Source organism: Rana temporaria, chromosome 2 (genome assembly GCF_905171775.1).
Source record: "Rana temporaria chromosome 2, aRanTem1.1, whole genome shotgun sequence".
Lineage (NCBI taxonomy): Eukaryota > Metazoa > Chordata > Amphibia > Anura > Ranidae > Rana > Rana temporaria.
In genome coordinates this window covers 272,016,079-272,031,952 of record NC_053490.1, presented here as the reverse complement: position 1 = coordinate 272,031,952, position 15,874 = coordinate 272,016,079, and the positions used below count along the sequence as shown (strand labels likewise).

At 39.9% G+C, this 15,874-nt stretch overlaps 1 protein-coding gene across 18 annotated transcripts in view; it reads left to right on the top strand.

Annotated features, from left to right (window-relative positions):
- MACF1 (microtubule actin crosslinking factor 1) overlaps positions 1–15,874 on the top strand; it is a 410,210-nt gene that overhangs the window by 391,788 nt on the left and 2,548 nt on the right. For 9 of the 18 annotated variants that reach the window (XM_040337002.1, XM_040337001.1, XM_040336991.1 and 6 more), the window contains 4 exons: positions 5,476–5,532; positions 6,404–6,615; positions 11,795–11,905; positions 13,975–14,083. In XM_040337002.1, coding sequence (XP_040192936.1) covers positions 5,476–5,532; positions 6,404–6,615; positions 11,795–11,905; positions 13,975–14,083 — 489 coding nt within the window. The remainder of the gene's footprint in view (positions 1–5,475; positions 5,533–6,403; positions 6,616–11,794; positions 11,906–13,974; positions 14,084–15,874) is intronic. The other 9 variants (XM_040337008.1, XM_040336994.1, XM_040337007.1 and 6 more) reach the window with 3 other exon arrangements.

Below are 15,874 nucleotides of genomic sequence, written 5' to 3'. Positions count from 1 at the left end.
GAGTGTCCTCTACCTGGTGTTCCAAGACCTGTGTTGCAGGTTAGACTGGACCAACATTTGGCTGTTCATTCTCTCTATGGTAAGGTTCCTTCCCTTTCTGTTTGGTTTTAGAGACCTTGGCTTTTTTACTCTTTGATTAAGACATTTGTACTCTCTCATGTAGTAGCCCCATGACTGTATGCAATCTAAATCTGGTTTGCTTTGTGCTTCAGAAACCACAATTTGAACCCATTAGAGCTATTCCTCTCTCTACTCTGACCCAAAAGTTGGTATTCCTTATTGCCATTACCTCCACAAGGCGAGTATCTGAGCTTGTTGTCCTGCACTGCAGTTAACTCCTTCTGGTTTTGCGTTCGAGCATGGTAGTATTAGGGCTTATGTGTTCCTACTTTCTTAAAGTCATTTAAACCTTTTACCTAAACCAGGACATCATTTTTCAGCTTTCTGTTTAGCTCCAGTTTACCCAAAGGAAATTTTCCTCCATTATCTGGATGTAGTTCAGACTATGAGAGTATATTTCTCAGCTACTCCTACTTTCAGGACGTCTGTAAATCTTTTCAGATTCTTGTTCCATCAAGTCTAGTTGGCACAGGGAGACCATCACCCATACTTATATGCTTATTGTCTCAATAATTGGGTCTCACCCCTTCCTCTCAAGGTGTTGCTAGACCTGTAAGTACTTTTTGTGCTATTCGGCATCAAACAACTGTTTCACTTACTTGCAAGGCTTCAGGTATAAGGTTATTCAAGGTGCTGTTTGAGCTGCAGGCAGTCCCCCATTTCCTGTTGGCATTTGTTTGCTGTGTTGCCCAAACCCCCCTGCTGCTAGTAGGAAGGGTTTTCCATTTTTTTTTTTTTTTTTACACCAGTGTCCAGTCATCCTGTAGGGCAACAGTATAACCTGATGGTGAAAGACTCCTGTATCCCTCAATGGGTTCCAAGAAAAACATTTTTTTTCCGTTGGTACAAAATTCCTATTTTCCTACATTTTTAGCAGTACATGCACATTTCCTCATATGTTATGCCTTTTTAACATGCTGCAAGTTCAGAAGAATAACTGTTGATGTTCCATAAATATAGTGTGCTCTTGCGTTCCTCTTTGACATGACAACACCGTGTGCCGTGAATTCAAAGGAACACGTCAGCCCTGCCTATTTCATTTCTGATGTATTGCAAATAAAAACAGACCTCTTCTCATTTTCCTTCCCCCTTCTCATAGCCATAACTTCTCCTTTATGCATAGGTAGAAAGCACAGGAAGTTACCAAGATTTTTGTCAAAAATCAACTGATATGTTTATCTAATTTAATTCTTGCAGAGATGGCTAAAAGGAGGGCTAAAATACATACCTTTTCTGGAGATGGAAAATAAGTTTTAACAATTTGTATTCTAGAAAAATTAGTAATGTAAAATAACAAAATAGAAACATAGCAACAGCTACCACTAACTGGTTTTCAAATGTCATATATCTTTGTAATCTACCAGGTCTCTGACCCAAAACAGTATCAGTGCCCCCAATATGCCATTACTTGTTCCAGGTCAATAACTTGAGCCTTGATTGGGATTAGTGCATGCCACCCTAACCTTTTTCCCCCCCTACTTTTCTTAGAGCCATCTAATGTTAGTGCATATATGCAGTGTCATTCTTTGCCCCTAAGAGACAATAAAAATGGAACCTTAATCTATAAATAAAGCAAGGCAAGAATCCACAGATTACGGCAAATTTGTTATATTCTGTTATGCAGACCATTATTGGAAACTGACGACTGTTTAACTTTTGCTTATATTGAGAATCTAATCTTATAACTGTTATGTTAAAACAGTGGTTCTCAACCTTTCTAGTGCCGTGACCCCTTGATAAAATTTGCCAAGTTGTGGGGACTATAAAATAACAGTAGAACAGTAAAATATTTTCGTAGCGTGGGTAGTCAGCACCCAAGGCAAGGCAAGCACCCATAGGCATTTAGCGCTCCCCGAGTCCCTTCCACTCCACATTTTAGGATCTCTCTCTCTCTCTCTCTCTCTCTCTCTCTCTCTCTCTCTCTCTCTCTCTATCTCTCTCTCTCTCTCTCTCTCTCTCTCTCTCCTCCCTTCCATGTATTCTCTATTTTTATTCCTTCCCTTACTCCATGTTGAGGGGGTGGGGGGAATGGGAAGAGTAGCAGTGCTGAGGAAGTTCTGATCATCCCATTTGGGTGTTCTTGATCAAATCTGCTGATCTGAGAACTGTAGTGAGGACTTTTAATGGCAAATATAATCACAGGCAATGTTACTTACTGTGTCTCTGGCTTTGTGGTGTCTCGCAGCAGTGACCCCTATGCTGAAATCAGGAGATAGGGTCTCCTCCAGCCCCTCCCACTTCACATTCCTCACCAGTCAGCTGACCTCTAGTCTCCGCCCCCATCCATGCCGTGAACTGGGCAGCTGCGAATAGGCTGAGTGGGCGGCCGTGAAAAGGCTGGGAGAGTGGTGCACGCTTCAGGAACAGCCCAGGGTTTGGTGACCCCTGGCAAATCGTAATTCGACCCCCAAGGGGGTCCCGACCCCCAGGTTGAGAACCACTGTGTTAAAAGAATAGAATTTGTTTCATTTAAAGAATTATTTGACATATATTCTAAGTTAAATATAAACAGCGCTTTAAAGGATAATTAAATCCGCCTAAATGAATAAATAATATATAAATTAGCGTACAAAATATATAAATATATCCACATATACAAATTGTGAAAAATATATACACATAAGTCACACCTTTGTATAATTACAAGTGAGCATCTCATATTTTTTTCACATTTCTTACATTTAAGCAGCAGCTAGGGTGTTCATTTATTTCCATTAGCGCAACGGTGGCTGATCAGAAGGGCGCATTTATCTAGATCACCAACTTTTTTGCATATATTCTAAGTTACATCTCTTTTATACCATTTAACACTAACTGTGCTAACCCAACTTTGGGACAGTTTATGTAAGTAAATGTATCCTTCAGCCTGGCCTAAGTGAACAGCGAGACAGCTATACTTTTAGAAATGTTTAAAGATCTGGATCTATTGGTATTCTCAAGTCTTCACACCTTGAAAAAACAGTTTCACTGTGATTGAAAAAAACTTATGCTGGGCATACATGGATCGAAATTCGGTCAGTTCAGCGAGGACAAAATTCAATCCATGTATGAGCACTTTGGTTTTACAGAAATTGATCTACTGATTGACTTCTGCACAAGCACCCTGGTGTGTTTTCCCTGCTCAGTCTGCGGTGCTTATCAGTGTATTCTGACAGCAGGAAAGTCTCCCAGCTGTCACAATACAAAGACCCAGAGAGAGAATTCTCCCATCCATATGAGATGTGGGAAATTAATCTTTTTTTTTTTTTTTTCCGATTAACCTGCTGGTTGAATAAAAAGAAGCGAATGATCTATGGGCTGCTTTAGCTGTAAAAATTATTCTAGACTGTTTAGTCAGCATTAAGTATTGTTATTTACATATAGTGAAAGGGGGGAAATAATTTTTTAGTAAAACTCTTATCTGCAAAAAGTCCATCTCTTATAAGCGTAGAGGTTAGCAGTTACTTTTTACTCTGCAAAGTTACAGTGAAGGGGTTGGACTCCCCTTTGCCTTTCGAACTGCCTTAATTCTTCATGGCACAGATTCAACAAGGTGTTGGAAACATTCCTCAGAGCTTTTGGTTCATATTGACATGAAAGCATCAGGCAGTTGCTGCAGATTTGTCGGCTGCACATCCACGATGCAAATCCCCCGTTCCACCACATCTCAAAGGTACTCTATTGCATTGAGATTTGGTGACTGTGGAGGCCATTGGAGTACGGTGATCTAATTTTCATGTTCAAGAAACCAGTTTGAGAGCATTTGAGTTTTGTGACATGGTGCAATATACTGCTGGAAATAGTCATCAGAAGATGGGGACACTGTGGTCATAAAGGGATGGACATGGTCAGCAACAATACTCAGGCTGTGGCATTTAAACGATGCTCAATTGGTACTAAGGGGCCCAAAGTGTGCCCAGAAAATTTCCCCCACACCATTACACCACCACTAGCCTGAACCGTTGATACAAGGCAGGATGCATCAATGCTTTCATGTTATGCCAGATTCTGACCCTACCATCTGAATGTTGCAGCTGAAATCAAAACTCATCAGACCAGGCAACATTTTTCCAATCTTCTATTGTCCAATTTTGGTGAGCCTTCGCGAATTGTAGTCTCAGTTTCCTGTTCTTAGCGAACATTGGTAGCACCCAGTGTGGTCTTCTGCTGGTGTAGCCCATTTGCTTCAAGGTGTTGTGTGTTCAGAGATGGTTTTCTGCATACCTTGGTTCTAAAGAAGTGGTTATTAGAGTTACTGTTACCTTTTTAACATCTCTGCCCATTCTCCTCTGACATCAACAAGATATTTTTGTCCACACAACTGCGCTCACTGGATATTTTATCTTTTTAGGACCATTCTCTATAAACCCTAGAAATGGTTGTGCATGAAAATCCCGGTAGATCTTTGAAATATTCAAAACAGCCCATCTGGCACCAACAACCATGCTACATTCAAAGTCACTTAAATTCCCTTTCTTTCCCATTCTGATGCTCAGTTTGAACTTCAGCAAGTAGTCTTTGCCATGTCTAAATGCCTAAATGCATTGTGCTGCTGCCATTTCATTGGCTGATCGGCAATTTGTGTTACCAAGCAATTGAACAGGTGTACCTAATAAAGTATACAGTATACATGTTCATATACATAATACAGTATATATGTTCCCACCACTCTCTGCAACTTCAGTAAAAGTTCCAAACCTCCAATTATTAGAAAAATATTCACTTCATGTCAGTATTTGCAATGGATTTTCAGAGAATTGCAGCAGAAGGGGAGATGCTATGATCTGATGTGGCATCAGAGGGAAGCACCAAGTACCAGCACTGTTACTTTGCCTAGTAAACATATCGCAGGTTTGTTTTTTTAACAATACATTTTGAAGGAATTTATATTGCCCTTGAGATGGAGCATGGACAGAACAGTCTGTAAACAGGACACTATTCTTTTGTTCTAACATTGGCGCATTTTATATCATATCAGAAGTGGGCAGTGTAAAACCAACTAAAAGTAAAGAAGGTGTAAGTTGTTATAGCGAGGGGGGGGGGGGTATTTGGCAGGCAGTTATAATTTATTTACTTATCTAGATATTTGTGATTGTGTGGGGGAAATATAAATCTTTATCTCTGTACCTTTCTTACTGTCGGTGGTGGTGCATGTGTACACAGGCTGATGCTGGTGTTATGCAGCATGTGCTGACTTTAATAACATGTTAATGATACATCCACTATTCCCAGCTAAGACTTTGTTCTTTGCTATGCATTACATCCACATGTATACCATTTAAGTACTTTCATTGGCTGGACTTGGCTATACATTTTGCATGCCTTACCTCTCATCCCTTTTTCCCTGTGCACCTCTTTTTTTTCCATTCTTTTTAGTTCACCATCCAGGGACTAAATTAAAGAGAACCGATTCCGTCTGTTCCATAGGTTTGGGTAATTGCTCTGACTTTGTAGAAGTGCTTGTCTTTATAACCAGAAAAACCATTTCAAAATGACCGGACTGTGGCATTTTGTTCAAGAAAATGCCTCCTATGCAACTTTAGTATTAAATCATTTTGGTTTGAGAATAATAAAATGGTGTTACACCATTTAAAGATTACTAAACCAGTTATTAAAATGTTAAGAGTTTACTCTTACCCTAAGAACAAAATATATTTTTTTTCTTCTTTTTTTTTTCTTTTACACATGGGCTGTGTAAATTATGCTTTAGCTAGCCAAGCTGTAGCATGTCATTGACTTGTGTTTTGATGATTGTGTTCTTTCACATTCCTGACCGTTTGCAAGGTGCCCTGATTTTTTTAAACCCAAGTCTTTTAGGTATTATGAAGTGAAATTTTTCACCCATATTTATAATATCAAAGATCCCCGTCATGTACTTTTCCCAGATCTCTATGATAGTTACTCAGCTGACATATTTTGTTTATGCTTTATTATGAATATGGTTTATATGGCTTTGATTAATACTGTGTGGCTTCAGTTGAACTAATTTACCAGTCTTTTCAGTCTCCTGGTTTGTGCTTATTAATAATATTGTGTGGTGCTGAACTAAACTTGCTTTATGTGCTATGCCTCTGAAAAAGCTTTGTGCGTCCAATTTATGAAACTGATGGGTCTATTTATTAAGGCAAAGAACAATACACAAAATGCAGTAACCTGTCGGAAAGCATCTTCCTCTGTTCATTCATTATTTAAACTGATAAAAGGTGATCTCTGGCTGCTATGCGGGATTGAGCTTTGCCTTTTTAAAACGACCACAGGAGTAATGCAGAAATGTTTACTTTGCTTTTGCTTTTCTTTTGAACAGCAAGGGGAAGGACAAATCTAGAGCTGCGAGAAAAATTTATACTTCCTGAAGGGGTATCCCAAGGAATGACCCCGTTTAGGTCCCGAGGGCGAAGGTCTAAACCGTCTTCCAGGACTGCCTCACCAACACGGTCCAGTTCCAGTGCCAGTCAGAGTAACCACAGCTGTACATCCGTCCCGTCTTCACCTGCCACTCCTGCCAGCGGCTCAAAGGTAAGACTTGGCCATGCCCTGGGCATAAACATACTTGTATGTCAGTAGAGTTATAACACAAGATACACAGTGTATTTGCAGTGTGAGCTTTGTACTGCTCTCTGATCAACCTGCGTGTGTATAAACTTTCTTGTTGCTAACTTTATTTGCTGTGTTTTGTGTGTCAACTGGCAAGACATAGTGCAGTGTCTGCGAAATGCAGTGACCAAGCTATACACCTATACTTTTCATATAAAATGCACTCTACAGTGCCTTTAAAACGTTTTTATACCCCTTGAAATTTTCCACATTTTGTTATGGTGCAACCAAAAACGTAAATGTATTTTATTGGGACTTTATGTGATAAACCAACACAAAGTGGCACATAATTGTGAAGTTGAAGGAAAATGATAAATGGTTTTCAACATTTGCATAAACAGCAATTTTCAAGTCTTACCACAGATTCTCAATTGGATTTAGATCTGGACTTTGTCATTCTAACACATAAATATGCTTTGATCTAAACCATTCCATTGTAGCTCTGGCTGTATGTTGAGGGTCGTTGTCCTGCTGGAAGGTGAACCTCCACCCCAGTCTCAAGTCTTTTGCAGACTCTCACAGGTTTTCGTCTAAGATTTCTCTGTATTTGGCTCCATCCATCTTCCCATTAACTCTGACCAGCTTCCCTGTCCCTGCTAAAGAAAAGCATCCCCACAGCATGATTCTGCCACCAACATGTTTCACGGTGGGAATGGTGTGTTTAGTGTGATGTGCAGTGTTAGTTTTCCACCATAAATAGCATTTTGCTTTTAGGCCAAAAAGTTACATTTTGGACTCATCTGATCAAAGCACCTTCTTCCACATGTTTTCTGGGTCCCCCACATGTCTTCTCGGAAACTGCAAATGGGACTTTTTATGGCCTTTTTTCCAAAGATGGCTTTCTTCTGGCCACTCGTTCATAAAAGCCAGATTTGTAGAGTGCACCACTAATAGTTGTCCTGGGGACAGATTCTCCCACCTGAACTGTGGATCTGTGCAGCTCCTCCAGAGTTACCATGGGCCTTTTGACTGCTGCTCTGATTAATGCTCTCCTTGCCTGGCCTGTCTGTTTAGGTGGATGGCCATGTCTTGGTAGGTTTGCAGTTGTGCCATACTCTTTCCATTTTCGGATGATGGATTGAACAGTGCTCCGTGATATGTTCAAAGCTTGAGATTTTTTTTTTTAACCTAGCCCTGCTTTAAAATTCTCACCAACTTTATCCCCGACATGTCTGGTGTGTTCTTTGGCCTTCATGATGCTGTTTGTTCACTAAGGTTCTCTTGCAAACCTCTGAGGGCATCACAGAACAGCTGTATTTATACTGAGAATAAATTACACACAGGTGGACTTTTTATTAGGTGACTTCTGAAGGCAATTGGTTGCACTAGATTTTAAGTGGGGGTATCGGCGTAAAGGGGGCTGAATACAAATGCACACCACACTTTTCACATTTTTTTTTTTTGTAAAAAAAAATGAAAACCATTTATTATCTTCCTTCCACTTCACAATTATGTGCCACTTTGTGTTAGTCTATCACATAAAATCCCAATAAAATACATTTACGTCTTTGTTGTAACATGACAAAATGTGGAAAAGGGGTATGAATGCTTTTTCAAGGCACTGTATTCTGGGCACTTTCCATAAAGATGTTTTCAGATTTGTAGAGCCCTGGTTGTCATTGTGACAGATGTAGGATATGTCCAACCCTGAACACAGAGGACACGAGGACAGAAAATACAAAAAGCATATCGTTTTTTTCTATAAAAATTATTTTAAATATTAGACACCACAGCTGGATTTTTAGGATCCCTTTCAGATCATCTTTATAAATTGCTAGAAGTTTAGGAGACTTGTGCCTACTGTAATCATAAAATCCTCCCAGAATGCCTTTTAGATGTGCAACATTTTTTAGCAAGTATCATACCAAAGATGAAACCTAAGGACATGGCTGAAGTAAAAAAGATTACATTGAAGTATGTGAACAGATAACTATCATTTTCTGTTCTTCATGCTCTACAGAATAGGCTATCTTGTAAATGTCTATACAGGCATACCCCACTTTTAAGTACACAATGGGACCAGAGCATGTATGTAAAACGAAAAATGTACTTAAAGTGAAACAATTCCTTTTTTCACTTCTAGGGTATAGTGGGGGGTCAGGGGCTGTAGTGGGGGTGTCAAGAGCTGTAGTTGAGGTCTCAGGGGCTGTAGTGGAGACGTCAGGGGCACACTGGAACAGGGCGGGCTATGCTCTCTGAGCTTCAGCTGCTTCTACTGCGGCTGCAAAATTTCTGTACAGTACTTGTAAGGTACTTTACATACACTCGTGGGTATGTCCTTACTCGCGAGTGTATGTAAAGTGAGTGTACTTAAAGTGGGGTATGCCTGTATAAAGTCACTAACTTCTAGGCCCCATACACACAGGGCATTTTTCCCCTCCTCTAAATGCCTTTACTCGTGGCAGGAAAAAAAGCAGCTTCAAAAATGTGCCTAAAGCCACGTTTTGAATGGGTGATTATGTGCGTTCTCACATTGTGTTAATGCATTCTATAGGCCAGAATAGTAACTTATTCTGACCGTTAAATTTCATTAAAGGGTAAGTTGACCTGCAGACTGCCAGTGACAGCTCATACCTTGTACGGGCAGGCAAATTCACACTGACGGAATCAATGAACTACCAGGGAGCTCCACAGAGCCCTGGTGGTAGTTCATTGAGAACGACAAGCCAACATCTGCAGAGGATGACGTTACTTTAGTGGATTCATTTACAGAACTCTGTGAACGAATGATGTGGCTGTGTGGGTGAAGCTCCACATGGCTGCGCTCTTTTCAAAAAGTGACAGCTGGTAAAGGAAACTTCTCACACAGAGGGTTTGGATCGCCTCCTGCAGCAAGAACATGTTGCATGTTCCACCCTAAAAATGGGTGAAACATGTTCCCGAAGATGAACTTATCCTTTAAAGCATGAACACGCTTAAACACATCTAGTGTGTTTTTTTTTTTTTTTGTAAAATTATTTTTATTTGAGTTTCCATAACAATACAATTAAAATAAAAAAATACAAACTACGTTTTAAAATCAGCCCGATTTCAGGCAATACATAACACTCAATGTACGACACTTCAGCACTAGGTCATTAGTATAACCCCAAGGCTACTATACATCTATAATAGCAGCGCTTCTACGTCACATTTATCCCAGACTCGTACTCATATAATGTGACCTCAACCAGCTCCCAGATCTGATAGTATTTAATGGATCCAAACAATTTCAATCTATAGACCCCGAGTTCAGTGCATAAGTAACAAACCTACATCTAGGGAATCTCGAAGCAAACCCCACAATAACAGTATCAACTTTATTCATATAGGATATTGCTACTACAATAACTTATACATCACACCTAATTATTCATACACTGTTTCATCCACCCATCCCACACCTTAAATTTGTTGGGTATTCCCCTACTAGTATATGTGGCTCTATACAGAGGTAGGGCTTTATTGAAAAGTGCCTTCCAGGCCTGAGCAACGGAAGGCATCATTCTTTTCCAAGAGAGAACTATCATATTTGTAGCGTAATAAAATGGTAATGTAAAAAGGGTACACATCTAGTGTTTATGTGCCTTTATGCCCCAAAGGTCCTCTCCTGAATGCGCTGGTGATATATATATATATATAAAAAATTTTTTTTTTTTTTTCATCCTGTAGACACCTGTGTAAATGGACACATAGGCTAACATAGAGGTGCTTTTACAGGCTGAAAATAAAAACAAAAAGCCACCAAATGCTTGTAAAAGTGTCATTTATTAAATGACAACTGTGCTTTCGTCAAACGTTGCCTTTTGCATTTAAAAGCGGTACTCTCAAAGAGAAAAAGCCACAAAGAACGGCTGGATTTTCTCCTGCAATTCGCATGCAACCCAATAGAATCTGCTGAATTCAAAGGCAAACCTGGAAAAAAAAGGTCACACGCAGAGCTGTTATCCCAACTCGCCATTTTAGCAATTGGGAATCTGCTCAATTGCAGAAAAACAGTACCCATGTAAGTAATCCTAAAAGCTTGTTTTGCGGCCTCTACAAGCAGGAATACACTGCACCCTACACTATGGTTTAGCCCCACACACATAGTGGCTAGCATTTCCTAGTGCAAAAACCACCTGAAGTCTCCCCTGAGCTCTTGACTAGAGTTGAGCGGACACCTGGATGTTCGGGTTTGGGTCCGAACCCGAACTTTAAAAAAAAAGTTTGGGTTCGGGAACCCGCACCCGATCTCCGAACCCAATTGTAGTCAATGGGACACGGACTTTTAGAAAAAAAAAATGCGCAGAGGTCCCCGCAAATTCAATAACCAGACCATTTAGGTCTGGTATGGATATTAAGGGGAACCCCGCTGTCAATTTAAAAAAAAAAATGATGTGCGGTTCCCCCTAAATATCCATAACCAGACACGTTATCCGAGCACGTTGACCTGGCCGGCCGCAGAAAAGAGGGGGGGACAGAGTGCGGCCCCCCTCCTCTCCTGAACCGCACCAGGCCACATGCCCTCAACGGGTCTGGTTATGGATATTTAGGGGGAACCGCACGTCATTTTTTTTTTAAATTGACGGCGGGGTTCCCCTTAATATCCATACCAGACCTAAAGGGTCTGGTTTTTGAATTTGCAGGGACCTCCGCGCATTTTGTTTTCCTGAACTCCAAACCCGGACCCAAACTTTTTCCAATTATTCGGGTCCGGGTTCGGGAAAAACCCAAAGTCCGTACCGAACCCGAACTTTACAGTTCGGGTTCGCTCAACTCTACTTTTGACCACACTCTGCACCAGTCTGGCCATGTAGAAAGCAACTTTAATTTGTATCACTTAGTTAAATGGGCCCCTAGTTCTAATGAATTAAATGCACAGTGCTGTGTAGTGGGATAAATTACATCAAAAATACAATAAGAAAGAGTCTTGCCTGTATAACATTTCCATATTGTGGCAGGTTGTGCCTGCCTTCATTTTTTTTTTTGTTTTGCTTTCTTTGTTTTTCTTTATTTGTGCTCGTGTTCGATTTGTTTTTTTGCCATTGTATTGTGTTTATCTTCTATTGGAAACTCATTTCCCTTGTTCATCTTCACTCATTTCCCTACTCCATCCTGTGTGGTGTTGCCCCTTTCACAGACTCCACAACAGATATCTCGCTGTTACGAGAAGCCCTGGCTTGTAAACAGCAAAACTAGCACCCCCTCTAGGGGCTTCGACTACTCAGACTACCAGATTTCATCATGTGAGGTAGAGTATGGTCCTCCAGCCCATGGAGAATCCACACCTTTCCCTTCCATCATTCGTTTCTCTGCTAACACCTTGTTCCATCATCATGTTTCCTCTGCTAACAATCGTGAATGAATAGAAACACTGTACTGTGTATCTTCAATTAGTATGATTTTCTATTATGATTTATTTTCATTCTAATATTCAAGGATTAAAGGCATGTCAACAGAAGCACTGACTGAGAAACTAAAAAAAAAAAAAAAAAAATGCCTGTCTTTACTAAAATGACCATGGGTTGTTCCACTTTACATATATGCATGATTTTAATTACACTGTGATTTTATTCTGTTTTTCTGCATCTTAATTCTAACAGATTGGTGGTGTTCACCATACGTTTAAGATTGTTGCCATCAATTTGCAGTGCATGCTGGAGTGAATAGCTTTCATATGCAGTATATCCATGTAACAAAACGCTGATAGCATGGCATTTTCTATCTGCTTATCTCTATAAAAAAAAAAAAAGTTTATTTTCATATACCTACAGTACCAATCAATACAATCTCTGCCTTAGATGTATAAAATGTGACACACCACTATAGAATTAAGATTTGCTTTTAAATGCCCATTGTACTGCTAAATGTTAAGTAGTGGGTTTCAATAAAATGAAAACGATTTGCTTGTTAATAAAACTGGTTGTTTTACACAGTAAAGTGTGGCAGAACCTTCAGCTTTGTTCTTGTAGGTTATTAGGGGCTATCCACCTATTTTCTAACCATATCAATTAAGAAAGTAAGCTCTGCAATATTTTTGTTTCTCTGCTGCCTTGCTGTAAGTGGTGTTTTTTTTTTTTTTTTAAATAAAGGGCCACAATATAACAGTTATGCGGTCTAGGGTTGTGAATACATGGCGAATTTCCTACACGTAATTCTAGTCTGTGATTCCAGATAAGGATACTGCTGTCCACTTACGGCTTTATAATTAAAGCTCTAAAGTTTAGTAGTATTTTTTTTGGGAGGGGGGGGGGGGTGGATGCAACACAAAAATATTAGTTATGTGCAGTGGTGTGTAACCGATTATCTGCAGGCTGCTGCAGCGCCTTCTGTGAATGGAGAAAGCGTTCAATGCCAGGATCTCCAGTGCTCACTCACACATGATGCATTGTGGTGGAATAGTAACACTAGTTTTGTGACTGGAGGAGAGGAGAAACGGGCGGGTGAGCGGTATAACTTTCTTTTCTTTTTAGAAAAATAGCAAGTCTTTCACCTTCAGGTCAGGAGGATTGGACACTGGCAAAAAAAAAATATTTATATATAAACTGTAGGCCAGCCCAGGATATCCCCAACTACTCACATACTTCCTTGCTAGTGTTCGACAAGAAAAAGGATTTTTATTGTAAATGGATTTTTTTTTTGTCAGAGAACACTGAAAAGGTATGGCAAGCTTTTGAAGAAAAATTATTTTCTAAAAACGTATGTCAGTGCTTATGTCTTGTGTTTTAAGAAGCAATAGTATTCCTGCTAAAATGTTGTCTGTTGGCAGTGTTTTCTATGGCCCCTTTCACACTGGCAGAGTCCGCCAGTGGATTTTGCCCACTTAGCATGGGATCTCTCTGCTGATACCCGCTGAGCAGTTGGATGACAGGAACCAGTACGCTTTCCTCTATGGTCTTTCGGATGGAAATGGATCCATTTTCGTCTGACTGTCATCCGATCTGATCCACATGTTTTTAGCAGGCAGGATTGGATCAGATGTCAGCTTGTGTAAACGGACACTAGTCCATTGCCATCCACCAATAGATGGTCCCATCGGGTCCGCCTGAAAAACTGACAAACAGACCCAATTGGTCTAGCAGTGTGAAAGGGGCCTTATAGGGAATGGTTTAAGGGAGGCTGCTGGGCAAGCTACATTTGTGTCTCTTTAGACCAATGTCGCAAAGATTTTATATTGAGTCCATCATGGTAAATTATTAGTCCTAAATTCCCCTGAAGGGCTGCAGAGAAATGAAAAACAGTGATTTAATAATTTGGCTGTAAAGCCTACATTATCATTTCAAAACATTTAAAAAATTGTTAATATATTTGTTTTTTAAGGTTACACCGGCTCAGAGCAGCAAAATGAAGAAAGCAGCCATCCACACAAGCCGGTCATCCCTCACAGGAGATACAGCCACACCTTCTGGTGCCAAATCAAGCCGACCTGGTAAGTATAAGCACACAGTTTCAAGGGTTTATTTTACAAGCTACAGGTACATAATCACAGCCATTTCTTGTACCACAGCTAAGCTCAGTTCTGGCTCTGAAATATATGTTGCATTTGACTGGTTGCTGTCATTTCCACTGTACAGTACTGTTGGCCAAAAGGATCACTCATTAAGGCAAAGCTAAACAAGGAGTCTGACCTGTCATTATCGTCAAAAATTATTTGTTTCTATCTTTTCTGCAGTCATTTATAAACTGTTATATTTTTTGAATAACTGCTGGAGGCTTAATATAAGGAAGTTTCAAAACAATGGCATATTTACAATAAAGTGCAAACTTATTGGGGGGGGCGGCAACAATGTCGTTTGGTATACAGTATCTGACTATTTCAGGTGTGACTTTGGTAGGGACATTACATTGTGAGCAGCAATTAACCACTTTGGCACTAGGGCAGCTTATTAAAGTTTTTTTGCACACATGTAAAATTCTGCATTTTGACCAAATCCCTAAAACGTATATTTTCTGAAAGCAGAGACCCTGTAGAATAAAAAGCTAATACTTGAATTTTTTTTATGTCACACTATGATTGTGCAACTGTTTATTCAAAAGCATATTTTCAAAAACAAATATGTTAAAATACATTTTAGTGCAAACAGATTCAATATATAACCAAATTTTTGGAAAAATATAAAAGATGGGGTTGCATCAAGTAAATAGATACCAGACGTTTCAGGTCTTAAGATTGTGTGCCTGTGATATTGCAAAATATGTGCCACTTTAAAAGCCTTTACTGCTGATCAGTTTGGAGTTATCCATGAGCTAGGATTATTAATCTCACTCTGATGTTCGTGGCAGTACCACATGTGTGGTGCAATTGTGGTTTATGTACATGTGCACACCCTAGGCTCCTGTTTGCCTTTGTGAGTATAAGCAGGGCAATGGGGGGTTGCGATTAATTAGAAATGTTTTATATATTTTAATATCTTTTTTTTTTTTTTTTTTTAACATTATTGCTATCACAAGGGGTCAACTAAACCTCATGTGATATCATTGGGCAGGAGACAGGTACTCTTTATGGAGACATTCCTTTTTAAAGCATCTAACCAAGCAAGGAATCTGCTTAGTTACATACTCATCTGGCTGTATTGGCCAGGCAATGGAAGCTCTAAAACAGGAAGTGACAATATCATCGTTGCTTCTAATCTCATTTAGTGCAGAGGAAATCAATGAACACATGTTCCTCAGTTTTCTCCTTCTCTCCATACTGAAGCCGCTAGATGTGGTCCCAGGCTCCCGGTACGAGCAGGTGACCCTGGGAAATACAGGGGAAGACACCACCTCGCCCCGCCTGCACTGTTAAATGGCTGAAATATATATCTATATAAAAGCTATTTCACTTGCCAAAGGATTTGTATTGTACAAGAAAATTGTACAATGTGTAGCCAGCTTTCAAAAGGCCCAAGGAAAGATATTTAGACCATCTCCTGCAGAAGGAACAGTTGGTGTGGGTTTTGTTGGACAGGATAGCCCAAACCTTGCAAAGGTTCAGTTGGGTCCTGAATTTTCAGAAGTCACCACTAGAACCAACTCACTGCTTTGAATATCTGGGTGTGCTCCTAGATACAGTTCAAGATTCTCTTCCACAGAAGAAACTTCAAACTGACTGTTTTTTCAGTCCCAAGAGTAGCTTAGCCCCTTCCCGCAAGGTGCATTACTTTATATAATAGACACAAGGTAAAAAATCTGCACCCCGGGAAATTTACTTTGTGACTAATCCTAATTTTCTCGCAGA